Source organism: Odocoileus virginianus, chromosome 21 (genome assembly GCF_023699985.2).
Source record: "Odocoileus virginianus isolate 20LAN1187 ecotype Illinois chromosome 21, Ovbor_1.2, whole genome shotgun sequence".
In the NCBI taxonomy this organism is placed as follows: Eukaryota; Metazoa; Chordata; class Mammalia; order Artiodactyla; family Cervidae; genus Odocoileus; species Odocoileus virginianus.
In genome coordinates this window covers 37116955-37132784 of record NC_069694.1, presented here as the reverse complement: position 1 = coordinate 37132784, position 15830 = coordinate 37116955, and the positions used below count along the sequence as shown (strand labels likewise).

The window sequence follows — 15830 nt, the reverse complement described above, 5'->3', positions numbered from 1 at the left end:
CTCATTGTTAGTGTATAGGAATGCAAGGGATTTCTGTGTATTCATTTTATATCCTACAACTTTACTGTATTCATTGATTAGCTCTAGTAATTTTCTGGTGGAGTCTTTAGGGTTTTCTATGTAGAGGATCATGTCATCTGCAAACAGTGAGAGTTTCACTTCTTCTTTTCCAATCTGGATTCCTTTTATTTCTTTATCTGCTCTGACTGCTGTGGCCAAAACTTCCAAAACTATATTGAATAGTAGTGGTGAGAGTGGGCACCCTTGTCTTGTTCCTGACTTTAGGGGAAATGCTTTCAATTTTTCACCATTGAGGATAATGTTTGCTGAGGGTTTGTCATATATAGCTTTTATTATGTTGAGGTATGGTCCTTCTATTCCTGCTTTTTGGAGGGTTTTTATGATAAATGGATGTTGAATTTTGTCAAAGGCTTTCTCTGCATCTATTGAGGTAATCATATGGTTTCCTAATACTTTCTAATGTTTGAACATGTCTCCATTTTTGGGTATAGGCTTAAGCACCTTGTGAAACCATTTGATTTTTGCTAACAGGTATACTGTAGCATTTTAGAGTCTTAGATACTTTGAATTGTTAAGTTTTTATTCCTAAAGTATTTTTATTATAATTTATATAATTGCACATTGACTAGTAAAAACATAAAAACAGATAACCATGTACCCGCCATCACATATAACACATAATAAAATTTTATTACACTTGAATTCAGTTCAGTTCAGTTCAGTTGCTCAGTTGTGTCCGACTCTTTATGACACCATAGATTGTAGCCCAACAGGTTCCTCTGTCCATGGGAATTCTCCAGGCCAAGAATACTGGAGTGGGTTGCCATGCCATCCTCCAGGGGATCTTCCCAAACCAGGGGTGAACCCAGGTCTCCTGCATTGCAGGCAGATTCTTTACTGTTTGAGCCACCAGGAAAGCCCATATTAAAAAAAAAAAAATACATTATTACCCTGCCCAAGTTCCCTCCCTCCTTTTGTCTCCCTTTGCAAAAGTAAACAGTGAATCTTTTAGTTCAGTTCAGTTCAGTCACTCAGTCATGCCTGACTCTTTGTGACCCCATGGACTGTAGTATGCCAGGCCTCCCTGTCCATCACCTACTCCTGGAGCTTACTAAACTCGTGTCCATCAAATTGGTGATGCCATCCAACCATCTCATCCTCTGTTGTCCCCTTTTCCTCCTGCCTTTAATCACTACGAGCATCAGGGTCTTTTCAAATGAGTCAGTTCTTCCCATCAGGTAGCCAAAGTATTAGAGTTTCAGCTTTAGCATCAGTCCTTCCAATGAATATTCAGGACTGATTTCTTTTAGGATGGATTGGTTAGATCTCCTTGTAGTCCAAGAGACTCTTAAGAGTCTTCTCCAACACCACAGTTCAAAAGCATCAATTCTTCAGTGCCCAGCTTTCTTTATAGTCCAATTCTCACATCTATACATGACTACTGGAAAAAGACAAAACTTTGACTAGATGAACCTTTGTCAGCAAAGTAATATCTCTGCTTTTTAATATGCTGTGTAGGTTGGTCATAACTTTTCTTCCAAGGCACAAGTGACTTAATTTCATGGCTGCAGTCACCATCTGCAGTGATTTTGGAGCCCAAAAATATAAAGTCTGTCATTGTTTCCACTGTTTCCCTGTCTATTTGCCATGAAGTGATGGGACTGGATGCCATGATCTTAGTTTTCTGAATGTTGACCTTTAAGCCAACTTTTTCCACTCTCCTCATTCACTTTCATCAAGGGGCTCTTTAGTTCTTCACTTTCTGCCATAAGGGTGGTGTCATCAGCATATCTGAAGTTATTGATATTTCTCCCAGCAATCTTGATTCCAACTTGTGCTTCATCCAGCCCAGCATTTTGCATGATGTACCCTGCATATAAATTAAATTAGCAGGGTGACAATATACAGCCTTGACATACTCCTTTCCCAGTTTGGAACCAGTCTGTTGTTCCATGTCCAGTTCTAACTGTTGCTTCTTGACCTGCATGAAGATTTATCAGAGGCATGTCAGGTGGTCTGATATTCCCATCTCTTGAAGAATTTTCCACAGTTTGTTGTGATCCACACTGTCAAAGGCTTTGGAATAGTCAATGAAGCAGAAGTAGATGTTTTTCCGTAACTCTCTCGCTTTTTTGATGATCCAGTGGATGTTGACAATTTAATCTCTGTTTCCTCTGCCTTTTCTATATCCAGCTTAAACATCTGGAAGTTCACCATTCATGTCCTGTTGAAGCCTGGCTTGGAGAATTTTGAGCATTACTTTGCTAGTGTGTGAGATGAGCACCATTGGGTGGTAGTTTGAGAATTCTTTGGCATTGCCTTTCTTTGGGATTGGAATAAAACTGATCTTTTCTAGTGGCCACTGTTGAGTTTTCCAAATTTACTGGCATAGTGAGTGCAACCCTTTCACAGCATCATCTTTCAGGATTTGAAATAGCTCAATTGGAATTCCATCACCTCCACTCGCTTTGTTTGTAGTGATGCATCCTAAGGCCCACTTGACTTCGCATTCCAGGATATCTAGCTCTAGGTGAGTCATCACACCATCATGATTATCTGGGTCATGAAAATCTTTTTTGTATAGTTCTTCTGTGTATTCTTGCCACCTCTTCTTAATATCTTCTGCTCCTGTTAGGTCCATACCATTTCTGTCCTTTATTGAGCCCATCTTTGCATGAAATGTTCCCTTGGTATCTTTAATTTTCTTGAAGAGATCTCTAGTTGTCCTCATTCTATTGTTTTCCTCTATTTCTTTGCATTAATCACAGAGGAAGCCTTTCTTATCTCTCCTCTCTTATCTCTCTCTCTCTTCTTTGGAACTCTGCATTCAAATGGTATATCTTTCCTTTTCTCCTTTGCCTTTCACTTCTGTTATTTTCACAGCTATTTGTAAGGTCTCCTCAGACAACCATTGTGCCTTTTTTCATTTCTTTTTCTTGGGGATGGTCTTGATCACTGCTTCCTGTATAATGTCACAAACTTCTGTCCATAGTTCTTCCATAGTTCTTCTGTCCATAGCTCTAATCCCTTGAATCTATTTGTCACTTCCACTGTATATCATAAAGGATTTTATTTAGGTCATGCTTGAATGGTTTAGTGATTTTCCCTACTTTTTTCAATTTACATCTGAATTTGGCAATAAGGAGTTCATGATCTGAGCCACAGGCAGCTCCCGGTCTTGTTTTGCTGACTGTATAGAGCTTCTCCATCTTTGTTTGCAAAGAATAGAATCCATCTCATTTTGGTATTGACCATCTGGTGATGTCCATGTGTAGAATCTTCTCTTGTGTTGCTAAAAGTGGGTGTTTGCTATGACCAGTGCGTTCTTTTGGCAAAACTCTATTAGCCTTTGCCCTGCTTCATTCTGTACTCCAAGGCCAAACTTGCCAGTTACTCCAGGTTTTCTTGACTTCCTACTTTTGCATTGCAGTCCCTTATAATGAAAAGGATATCTCTTTTGGGTGTTAATTCTAAAAGGTCTTGTAGGTCTTCATAGAACCATTCAACTTCAACTTTTTCAGCATTAGTGTTTGGGGCATAGACTTGGATTACTGTGTTATTAAATGGCTTGCCTTGGAAACGAACAGAGATCATTCTGTCATTTTTGAGATTGCATCCAAGTACTGCGTTTTGGATTCTTTTGTTGACTATGATGGCTACTCCATTTCTTCTAAGGGATTCTTACCCACCTTAGTAGATATAATGGTCATCAGAGTTAAATTCACCCATTCCAGTCCATTTTGGTTTACTGATTCCTAAAATGTTGATGTTCACTCTTGCTATTTCCTGTTTGACCACTTCCGATTTGCTTTGATTCATGGACCTAACATTTCGGGACCCTAAGCAATATTGCGCTTTGCAGCATCATCAAACTTTACTTCCATCATCAGTCGCATCCACAACTGGGTGTTGTTTTTGCTTTGGCTCCTTCTCTTCATTCTCTCTGGAGTTATTTTCCACAGATCTCCAGTAGCATATTGGGCACCTTCCGACCTGGGGAGTCATCTTTCATTGTCCTATCTTTTTGCCTTTTCATACTGTTAATGGTGTTCTCAAGGAAAGAATACTGAAGTGGTTTGCCATTTCCTTCTCCAGTGGACCACGTTTTGAATCTTTACTACGTTTATATAACAAATATTGTTGTGTGATTTAAAACATTTAAATAAATGGTATCATCTCGTATGTAGGTTTCTTCCTATTTCATTTAATGCCATATTTTCTAGATTTAACATATAGATATATTTGATCTAATTTATTCATTGTTTCCAGTTAGTGAATTTCTTTTTTAAAAAAATTTTATATATTGAAAAAATTTCAGATTGAGAGAAAAGTAACAAGAATAATACAAGTAATTACTCTATACTTTTCACTTAGATCCTGCAGTTAACACTTTATTTGCTTTGTCATTTTCTCCATATATATTTCTATCCTTATTTCAGTTTAGCAATTTCAGAGTACTGCATTTCAAACATGATGCCCCTTTATAACTACATTAATATAGAATTTCTAAGAACGAGAATTCTCAATTATGAACACAATATAATGATCAAACTCAGAAAAATTTCATTCATATAATGCTATCATCTAATGTATAGATATTTTTAAAATATTGCTAATTATCTCAATATATTGTTTAAAAATGAGTTTTGGTCTAGAGTCTTAAATTAGTATTATAAGCCACATTTAGTTGTGTCTCCTTAGATTCCTTTAACTGGGAAAGTTCTTCAATCTTTTGTTGTGTTTTGTAGTCTTGACTTTTTAAAGAGTATGGAGTGTTTATTTTGTACAATATGTTTCCATTTTGGACTTGTGTATGTTTTATCATGATTAGGATAAGTTTATCTTTTTGGCTGGAATGAAAGTGATGTATCAGTGTATCACATAAAGAGGGACAGGATGTTTACTTATCTGGTAATTGGTGATGTTAACTTGAGCAGATGTCTTCCAGTTTTATCTACTGTAAAGTTACTATTTTTAAAAATTATAAATATTTTGGAGAAGTTACTTTAAGAATGAATAGATATGCTGTTCCTTATCAAACTCTCATCTATTTAACATCCATTGATGATGCCTGAATCAGTTTTATTGTGATGTTTATTAAATGATGGTTTTCTAATTCTTTATTTTCTTTTAACATCTTTTGTTGGCATTTTAAAGAACAGCTTTATGTTCTTTCTCATTTGTGTATTTATATCAGCATGGGTTCTTAAATTCCTGTTTTACTCCAAAGGTTGTAATTTACTACTCTTACTTTTTATTTTGAAGTTAAAATTATCTAATATTTGACCCTTGGGAGCTCTTTAAATCTGCTTATTGTGTTTTTGATATTCATTGAGCACAATATTTAAGTGCTTTATTTTATGGCACAATAAAATGCACCAGACCCATCTTGTTTTTTCCCTGCCCCGGTTGTTCAAATCAGTCATTTCCTCAAGGAGCCCTACTTTTTTAGTAGAGAATAATATTTCAAAACAATATTAGCACACTAGGTATGTTTGGAAAAGGAAATGGCAACCCACTCCAGTGTTCTTGCCTGGAGAATCCCAGGGACGGGAGAGTTGTCTATGGGGTTACACAAAGTTGGACATGACTAAAGTGACTTAGCAGCAGCAGCAGCAGGTATGTTTAGGATATCATTTCTTCTAGGCCATCTCAATGGACAGAGTTATAAATCTATACTTTTTCTTACTTATTAAAAACTTTGCACTTTATTGATCTCTCTGATTCCAGTTCAATGCCACATGTTTATTCCAGTATTTCCTTTGCCATATTTGATCTCCCTTCTCTCACATAACCTGGCTCACACTGTTCTCAGTATAGTTACTTATTTGCTTAATCTTGTAAAACACTGAAAATGGTTTCAGGATTGAAAACCATTTTCAGACTTGAGAAGGTACAAAGTCCTTGCCTTTATGTGAATATGTGGTTCTATACAAGTGGGAAGTGAAAGCTCAGACAGACTTATAAGCTGCCCACTTGAATATTGAAGGTGTGTTTCAACACATGCACAGAGCATGTCTGCAAAGGTTGGAGACTTACTGGTTCAAGGGCATTAAGAAAACTCCTGTCCAGCCATTACCTGTAGCTAACCAGACTGAGACTTTAGTGAACACACATGACAGAGAATACAGAATTTAGAGAATTAGTTCAGGAAAATCACAGAACAAAACAAACAAACAAACAAAAACAGAATTAGGGGCAGGAGGGAGATTCTGATTTTTGAGTTTCCTCATTGAATTATCTCAGATGTCTGGTTTACAACATAATTATGAGACGTACAAAGAACAAAAGGTATATGGCCCATACGCAGGAAAAGAAGCAATCATTAGAAACTGTTCTTGAGGAAGCCAGGATGTTGGACTTATTAGATAAAGTCTTTGGATCAACTAATTTAAAGACAGTCAAATAAGTAAAGGACTTGGGCTTTCCAGGGCTTCAGTGGTAAAGCATCTGCCTGCCAATGCAGGAGACAGGAGATGTGAGTTCAGTCCCTGGGTCGGGAAGATCCCCTGGAGTAGGGAATGGCTACTCACTCCAGTATTCTTGCCTGGAAAATTCCATGGACAGAGGAGCCTGATGGGCTACAGTCCATGGGATTGCAAAAATTAGACACAACTGAGCAGCTGAGCAGATCAAACATCAAACATACTAACATAAGCATGGTGAGAATCAAAGAAAGAAAAAGGGGCGGAGAGAGTATCTGAAGAAATAGTAACTTCGAAACATCCCAAATTTGATGATCTACACATACAGGAAGCTCAATGAATTGCAAGTAGTGTAAATTCAAAGAGATGCACACCGAGATATAACACAAAATGTTAGATACCAAAGACAATGAGAAATCTTGAAAGAAGCGAGAGACATGGCACGGAATCCCTAAGACTAACAGCTTACTTATCAGAGAAAATGGAGGCTGGAAGGCAATGAAGTGATGCATTCAAAATGCTGAAATAAAAAGCATTGTTAATCAAGAATTCTATAATCAGCAGAAAAATTCTTTGAAAATGAAAGCAAAATTAAGATTCCCAGGTAAACAGAAACCTATAGATTTTATCTCTAGCACTGAAGTTCCTCAGGATGAAATGAAGGTTTATTAGATAATAGCTCAGATTCTCTTTAAAGAATTAAAATACAAAGGTAAAGGCAAATGGAAAAGCTTGTATGATTTTATAACTCCTCTTTTTTGAAAATTTCTGTTGATTGTGGAATATAATAGAGATACATTATATGTTCGAATGCAGATATTCTAAGACCTGATAGATTGCTCCGTAAACTTGATGAAGAACCAACTTACCTCTGGTAAAATGGAGAGTAGGTATTTTGAGGTTACAGATACGTCTCCTGTTCACACCCTGAGAATCCCCATTTTTTTGTGGCTCTGGGGCCTTTTGTCCCAAGATTATTTTGCACCCCCCTCTCTTTGCCATACCTGGTTTTCCAGGCCTTGACTGGCCTGTCCTGTCAGTCATATAAAAACAGTTTTCATCAACAGATAGTGCTGTTATCTTACATATTTGAGTAAGATATACTTAGAACAATGGAGATAGTTCTGTAAAAATTGCACTGGAATGAATGGCGTTCCTGTGGTCTGATAGAAGTATATTCTGTCCAAGGTAAAGGACAATGATGAAACATAGTGGAATGGAACTAGACTGCCTGGGTTTCTTTCTTTGCTTTTCTGCTTAATAGTTACTTGTCTTTGGCCAAGTTTCTTAAGCTCTTTATGATGTTTCCTTATCTAACGTATCCTGGGAAAAAACTTTGATCTAATACATTGGAACTATCAATAATATTTCTTTTTCACAATAGTCATTGATCCTTGGTCTTAGCTTAAACAGTTATCTAGTCTTAAATCTCAAAATGTTATTCTTGTTTTAAAATTGTATTTTTTATATATGCTATTTCTTTGTTTCAGAATAACATATCATCTATTAAAAGGCTTGAATAATGCCTCCAAGCTTTCCTAGATGTATAAAACCTTTTTCACATGTGAATAAACATTAACATAGAACTTTTGATTCCTTTTTGGCTAAATTATTATTTATAGAAGAGAGAGATAAGAAAAATTATAATTTTAATAGGTCCAACTTATCTGATGACATGTCTTAGTAATTACTGAGTCAATTCAACTTGTATTTATTAGAATAAAAAAATCTAGATTGAATTTAAGAAAACATGTTTGTAGAAACATAGATTTACATATAAATTAAAGACATAATTGTTAATATTCAAGAAGCTTCAACAAAGCATAGCTGGAGTAGCTTAGTAGCTGGAGGCTTATATTTCTTGTTTTTTCCTGCAAAAAAAAATAGGTGCCTCACAGACTATTTTCAAATTGATATTATAGTAATGTTAATTCAAGTATTAACCAAATTTCTGATAATTCTGTGTATCTCTTTAGCTGCTTTGTGAGATTATGCTATATGTGGGCTCAGTTTCCAGATGTAAATATTAATAGAAAATTGAGAAAATAATCCAAGAGATAGGTAATTATTGTGATTATTCACTGAATCATTGAAATAACATCTGCTGAAGGTATTTTATATACCTTAACTATGCAAGCACCTATAAAGTTAAAAGCTATGTAAGACTCAAGCCATCAAATAATTTTCAGCTATATTTAATCTATAAAGGGAAATTCTGTATAAGTTATTTTGTATAACACTTTGAATTATAAAATTTGGCTTCTTTCTCTTTTTAAAAAGAAAAGCCCAGGGAACCATTGGGAATTTGCTTTTAGAGGTGGATTTTGCAAGCAAGGTTTTGCGGCTGGAATTATAACACTGGCATACTTGCTAATAATAACATGTTGGGAACTACCTGTATGCTGCCACACTGGAGTGCAGTCTATTAGTGTTTGAACTGCTGCACCTTGGGACTCATAATTCTTTACAAATTCTCTTTCTTCACTTAATTATGGAAAAGATATAAGGAGAAAGTTGCATAGCCCCTTCATTTATTTCACTGTCAGTGAAAGTGGCAGTTAGTAATTCTTCAAGTTATATTACATCATTCACTTAAAATAATGTAGCTCCTTGCTGAGTTTGCTTCAATTAAGTCATATTTTATTTGCTAATGATTTTACAAGTTAGCAATGACCTTGAAGGACGGTGTTGTCAACACATCTCGACATAGAGAATGTGATATAGAACAAAGAGTATGTCAATTTATTCTTTATTTTCTGTCTGTATTTTTAAAAGACTTTTAAATTAAGTTTCCAGTTGAACTTTACGTGAGAACTGCAGAGGTTAGTGAATTAAGTAGTTCATGTGGTTTAAAAGAAATAAATTTCAGTTTATATACAGGAAAAGGATTTTGCTGGTGTCTTGAATGGTGTGTGTGTGTTTAAGTATGTTTGTGTGTGCATAATCTTTCCTTCTGTTGGATTAGTTTTAAGAATTGTTAAACAGTTAACCTGCAAAATCCCAATGATTAACCTGAAGAAAGCTTCTTGGACCTAATTCTACTTGAATATAATTTATCCTGAAATGCTATGTTGAAACAGTTACTATAAAACTAACATAGTTTTTCAGTTCAGTTCAGTTGCTCAGTCGTGTCCAATTCTTTGCAACCCCATGGACTGCAGCATGCCAGGCCTCCCTGTCCATCACCAACTCCCGGTGTTTATTCAAACTCATGTCCATTGAGTTGGTGATGCTATCCAACTATCTCATCCGCTGTTGTCCCCTTCTCCTCCCCCCTTCAATCTTTCCCAGCATCAGGGTCTTTTCCAATGAGCCAGTTCTTCCCAGCAGGTGACCAAAGTATTGGAGTTTCAGCTTCAGTATCAGTCCTTCCAATGAATATTCAGGACTGATTTCCTTTATTATCTCCTTACAGTCCAAGGGACTCTCAAGAATCTTCTCCAACACCACAGTTGAAAAGGATCAATTCTTCGGCACTCAAATTTTTTAGGCTATAAAAATATAATGTTAAGGATGGTTTGTCAAAATGCTCTGTTTTAAAATATGAATTTTATTTTTAAAAATCTGTAAGCTATAGCAAATCAATAGATATGCTCCTGCCTGAATTATAGAAAATATCTGGCACATCTAACCTGGCTGTGTTATATTAAAAGAGAGTTCTACATTTATTTTATTACTTATTATGCCTAAAATCTTCACAATTATGAAACTTTACTTTATTTCAAAGTAAATAAAGTACAACACAAATGAGAAAACTTTCTTTCTGACATCAAAACTGTGTATGTACTTTAAAATCCATGCCTCTGTTAAGTAATTTCATTTGAAAGGTGGTCTAGAACACTTACCTTAGCAAAAAAAAAGTGTTGTATGGCTCAGCACTCTTTCCTTTCTGAAGCCCTCTGGGGTGCAGCCGTCTTCTGAGTTGCCACTGACCCAAAGGAACAGGCTGCTTTGCAGCTACTCTAGTGGAAAACATGGTTTCTTCCAGGACTCCTTTTTTACCATCTGCTATTCTGTTGGTCATGTCAGGCTCTGCTATTTTTCTGTGCTATTCTGCTAGGTGTTATGGTGTTTGTCTTTGCACACTAGACCCAACGCCTTTGGATGGTCTGACTACCTTTATTTCCTTTTGTGTTACATTCAGAGGTGCTAGAGTGGTGTAAGCTCCAAGCATTAGAGAGATTGGTGGGATAGCCCTTTTAATTTTTATTTATAGCTCCGTTCCTTCTAGGATTGACAAGGATCTGGGCTTGGGAATCATATATCAGCCTATTTGTAATAATATCATCATCTTGCTTTGATTTGGTGCTTTATAGAGTGTTATAGCTTCATAGTGTGTTCAAGCTAAGCATCCCTAGTGAAGAAGGGCAATAGTTCTCTGCTCTTTGTGTTGTAGTTTGTTAGAAGGAATCTGTATACCAATTAGCTAAGCACAACAAGATGACTTACAGTGCTGGAAATATTCTAGTGAAAATAAGAATTAATCCTTTTTATTTATGTAACAAGTTTTCCCAGGCTTCATTGGATTGCGGGTACTAAAGAGCGTTACAGTTATGTTAGTAACTCAAATATATGCATATTGTCTCCTCCTGTTGATGTGGTGGAACTCAAGCCTTCTTCAAAGTTCTCCTTCGCAGAAACTTCTAGAAGGGCTGTCTCAACCATGCTCCTGAACAAGTCTTTCCACTGAGACAGCTTCTGCTGCCCCAGGCACTTTAGTCTCTCGCCAGATGGTGCTCTCTGCTGGGCATTTCTGCCCATGTACTCCATCACAGTTGAAGCTGCACGATAAGCTGAAGTGAAGTCAGGAGATAGTGCTTTTCTCTCTGTGTTATACTCCACTAGCTAGAAGGGTCTAAAAGTAGCACTGATTTTTTACCAGTGTTTTAATGAAATAGATCTTTTAGGTTTTTATCATAGCCCTTTTGCACTCCACAGAATACAGGCATAAATCCATTGGGGGATTGTGTTGTAGAAGGCAAATTCAGTCAACAGAGAAGTAGTAAGCATTGCCACTCTTTTGACCGTCAGATTTTCTTACTGGATGTTGGCTATCATGATTAGCTGCTTCCCATAGGATTAGTTTTTGCATTTACCTTCTGGTTGATTTGTTCTGTTAGTTCACTAGTCATTCCAAAATATGTCTGAATCTTACATGGAAATAGCTAGTAACTCCCTGTTTCTATACCCTCAGCTCCAACATCCTCTACCACCCCAAGAAAGGAGACTTACTGTAATTCAATTTCTGTCTCAGATTACCATCTATGATGAAAGAATCAACAAAGATTCCATTTCGTTTCATTCAAACATCAAAGTTCTGTCAGATGGTGTTTGCCTCTGTTTAATTCTTTAAGATTAGGTGGGTGTAAAAGGAAAAGTTGAGTTTTATTGATTTTGTATTTTATAGTATTTGAGGGCTAGTTTTTAGTGGTGAGTTCTAGGAAATAAAAGATGTTTTCACATAGTAGGAAATCTTTGTGCTGTAGCAGCTTATTTTTGAATTTTGTTGTGTCACCTTTCTGGAGTGATGCCTGTCTAACTAGGAAGTCTGTCTTTGTTAGGGCCATTAATGGCAGTGCTTCCAGTTTATTTCCAACCATTTTGGCAGGAGTGGAATGGGTTTTAGCATTCTTTCTTCACTTCATGTAATGGCACCAGTGCAAATAAATCTCTAAGATTATTAGTAGTTTTGAGAATTGCTCTGTACTCACTACCCATGAGTCTGTCCTTACCTCCAGTATATATCTTCTGGGCATATTAATAGGGTTCAACTGAGGTTTCTTTCACATGCAGCGAGGTCTTTTTCTGGTTCTAATCTCTGCTGTGCTATATTTTCCAGAAATTCCCTGAAGTGGAACGTGAATGTGAATGATACCTTCTCTTAGTTTCTGAAGAAAAAAAAAAAAGTGAAAGTCTTTCAGTCATGTCCAACTCTCTGTGACTATACAGTCCATGGAATTCTCCACACCAGAATACTGGAGTGGGTAGCCATTCCTTCTCTAGGGGATATTCCCAATGCAGGGATTGAACCCAGGTCTCCTGCATTGCAGGTGGATTCTTTACCAGCACTGATAATTTGAGTCTATTTTATACTCTTCTTTTGAGATTCTGGCAGGAATCTGATTCGATTCACCAGTCTGAACTAGAATTTTGTCTTCTTAACATTTAATCGCTATTTATTTAATTAATATTGCTTATAATGGTAATTGAGAGAGATTGGTTCCACTGTTCTAGAACAGCAGTGGTCACCTAGAACAACTGGCACACTGTTTTATGCAGTTAAACTACAAGTTTATGTTACTGGGATTTTATTCATTGTATATATATATTGTTTTAATAATCCATGCCTATTTTAAAGCTGTATTTTTACAAATATGAATTAAAAGTGAAATAGAAAAAAAAAGTGAAATAGACTAGAGTTTAACTTTACATCAGTTAAAAAAATAAGATATTATAAATTTTTTAAATGATTACTCAACATAAGAGAATTCTTATAAGAAACACTACTGTTCTTGTTTCATATTATATTATTAGTATCTAACAAAAGCAGGTGTTTTTAACTTCTCTGAAACAAAATCTTCAGTGAGTCATGCTTAATTTTGGTATTTATTATAGTGGATGTGAAGGAAGATGATTGTTGATTTCTCATGTCACAAATGACTTATTTGGGGTTAAAGTACTGATCCTGAGCTCAAATAATAACTATAAAATGAATTGAGTGTAATTTTTGTTGTGTATTTGTTACTCTATGAAAATTTTACATGAATATCTTATAGACTTAAATATCAAGTAGTTAGACATTATCTAGTATCTGTTGGTGATGTTTGAATTCTAATTTAATTTCTTAAAATTAATGTAAGTTCTATTTAAGTCATTTGTGTTAGACTTTCCCTAAATCATGCAATTCTGCCCTTCCTCCCTCATTTAAGTGGTAAGGAGCTGATTTTCATTAGCCTTAAGGATTTAGGTTGTTGAGTGTACTGCCAAGAGCAAAGCTGTTCATATTGGTTGAAGTTATGATGGAGAAGGAAATGGCAACCCACTCCAGTATTCTTGCCTGGAGAATTCCATGGACAGAGGAGTCTAGCAGGCTAGAGTCCAGGGGATCGTAAAGATTCAGACACTACTGAGAAACTTTCACTTTCATGCTAAGCTAGAGGTCCTTCTCTGGGAATCCTGGTTGATTTAGGAGTGGAATGGGATACAGTGATAACTTGGATTATCTAAGTTATATCAGGGAAGATTCTATGATTTACCAGGGGAAACTCATTAACTAAGGCTATCCTTGCTGTAGACGAGTCAAGTTAAACTTTGTTTCATGATTTATATAAACTATCTCTCATCCTCCCTTTTTTTTCCAAAGGATTTTTCCAGAGCAACTTTGAAATACAAGGGGATACATTTTGGCAACTCTTTGGGAAGACTCCAGTTACCTATAACATCAGGGCCTGGTCCTGGACAGTATGATATAACCCAGTAAGTTAAAAAATAGTATACTTTTACTGTAGTTTTTGACTAATAATTTAGACTAGGTTATGCTGTTATGAAAGGAAAAATCAGTATAAAAAACTTAAAGAAATGTTATATTTTAGGCTTCGAAGGAAAGTTATGACCAACCTAGACAGCATATTAAAAAGCAGAGACATTACTTTGCCAACAAAGGTCCATCTAGTCAAGGCTATGGTTTTTCCAGTGGTCATGTATCAATGTGAGAGTTGGACTATAAAGAAAGCTGAGTGCCGAAGAAGTGATGCTTTTGAACTGTGGTGTTGGAGAAGACTCTTGAGAGTCCCTTGAACTGCAAGGAGATCCAACCAGTCCATCCTAAAGGAGACCAGTCCTGGGTGTTCGTTGGAAGGACTGATGTTGAAGCTGAAACTCCAATACTTTGGCCACCTGATGCGAAGAGCTGACTCATTGGAAAAGACCCTGATGCTGGGAAAGATTGAGGGCAGGAGGAGAAGGGGACGACAGAGGATGAGATGGTTGGATGGCATCATCGACTTGATGGACATGGGTTTGGGTGGACTCCGGGAGTTGGTGATGGACAGGGAGGCCTGGCGTGCTGTGGTTCATAGGTTCGCAGAGTTGGATACGACTGAGGGACTGAACTGAACTGAACCTATGTAAATATTATTGCTTTTTCAGTCTGCCAGATCATGTGCTACCTGTTTTACTTGTATTAACTCATTTAATATTCACAAGTCTCTGTGTAGTTACTATTGTTATGTCTATTTATCAGTGAAAAATGAGTCAGAGAATAAATAATAGATAATATCATGTAGCTGTTCAGTGGCAGAACTTGATATATAGCCCATGTGTCTAAGTACTAAAATATGCTGTCTTTAATTACAAGATAGACAAAAGTTCAGGAAAAATATAAAAATAGGTGGCCCCAGGATTCTGTATCTTGTTCCTGGCTCTGGTGTCCATTCTTCTGACTAATGATAGATTGAGAAGGCATTCTCACTTTGAGTCAGAGCCGTAACACTGGGTTGAAGGTAATATTTACAAAGTCTAACTAGGAAATAAATTTCTTATAAAATAACGTCTTTATTTTTTTTATACTCTTATCTTAGACATGAGTAAGGTCTTAGACATGAGTCCATAGAGGGCAAAATTGAGTAATAAATACAATGTTGCTCAGAATCTATAACTGCTTTCCATGATTTAGTTTTTTTTTTTTTTTTAAACAGGTTCCAGCTTATGTGCCTGATCCTTTCTCTCTCATACAATGAATTTTCTCATAGGAAGTCCCACAGTGATTACCTCCAGTTAATTTGCTGGACACATTCAGATACATGTGTATACCAGCAGTGGACCTAGCTTAAACTCTTGCTTAAACTCCCCTGCTGCTGTTCATTCATTGAACAGACATTGTTTGAATTCTTGCTATAACCTCGTAATGAACTTAGTAACTGAAAAAAAAGAATAAAAGGTGGTCCTTGTTTTGGGGAATTTATACCCTGTTCTATTGTCCTTTTCCCTTCTCACTTTCCTAGTATGGGAGATATACAATGTATTTTTATTTTTTAGTAGTTACACTGGAAGCTTAACATGTATATACAGCTTTACTGGGATCTAAATTTAATCTTTGTCATTCCAAATAAAGCAAAGTCTGTCAAATGCTCTTAATGGTGCTCATTCCTTTGACATAATGCTTTTGTTAGTACTTTACTCTTTCTTCTTTCAGTTTGGCTGGTTGATTCCCTATCTGGCTGCCTGTCTATCAGTTTTATTGAAGTTTTGTTAACATTAAGCAAAATTAACACTTTTTGGGGTATGTAGTTCTGTGATGATTGTTTTCCGCCCATTTTGCTACACATCTAACTGAGTACCTCAGGCGTGACCAGTATTCTAATTATGTCGCTCTAATTTTGCTTG

The 15830-nt window shown here is 36.2% G+C and overlaps 1 protein-coding gene across 1 annotated transcript in view; it reads left to right on the top strand.

Annotated features, from left to right (window-relative positions):
* The window catches only part of STPG2 (sperm tail PG-rich repeat containing 2), a 597856-nt gene that overhangs the window by 20961 nt on the left and 561065 nt on the right, over nucleotides 1–15830 (top strand). Inside the window, exon 6 of the mRNA XM_070452400.1 lies at nucleotides 13810–13922. Coding sequence (XP_070308501.1) covers nucleotides 13810–13922 — 113 coding nt within the window. The remainder of the gene's footprint in view (nucleotides 1–13809; nucleotides 13923–15830) is intronic.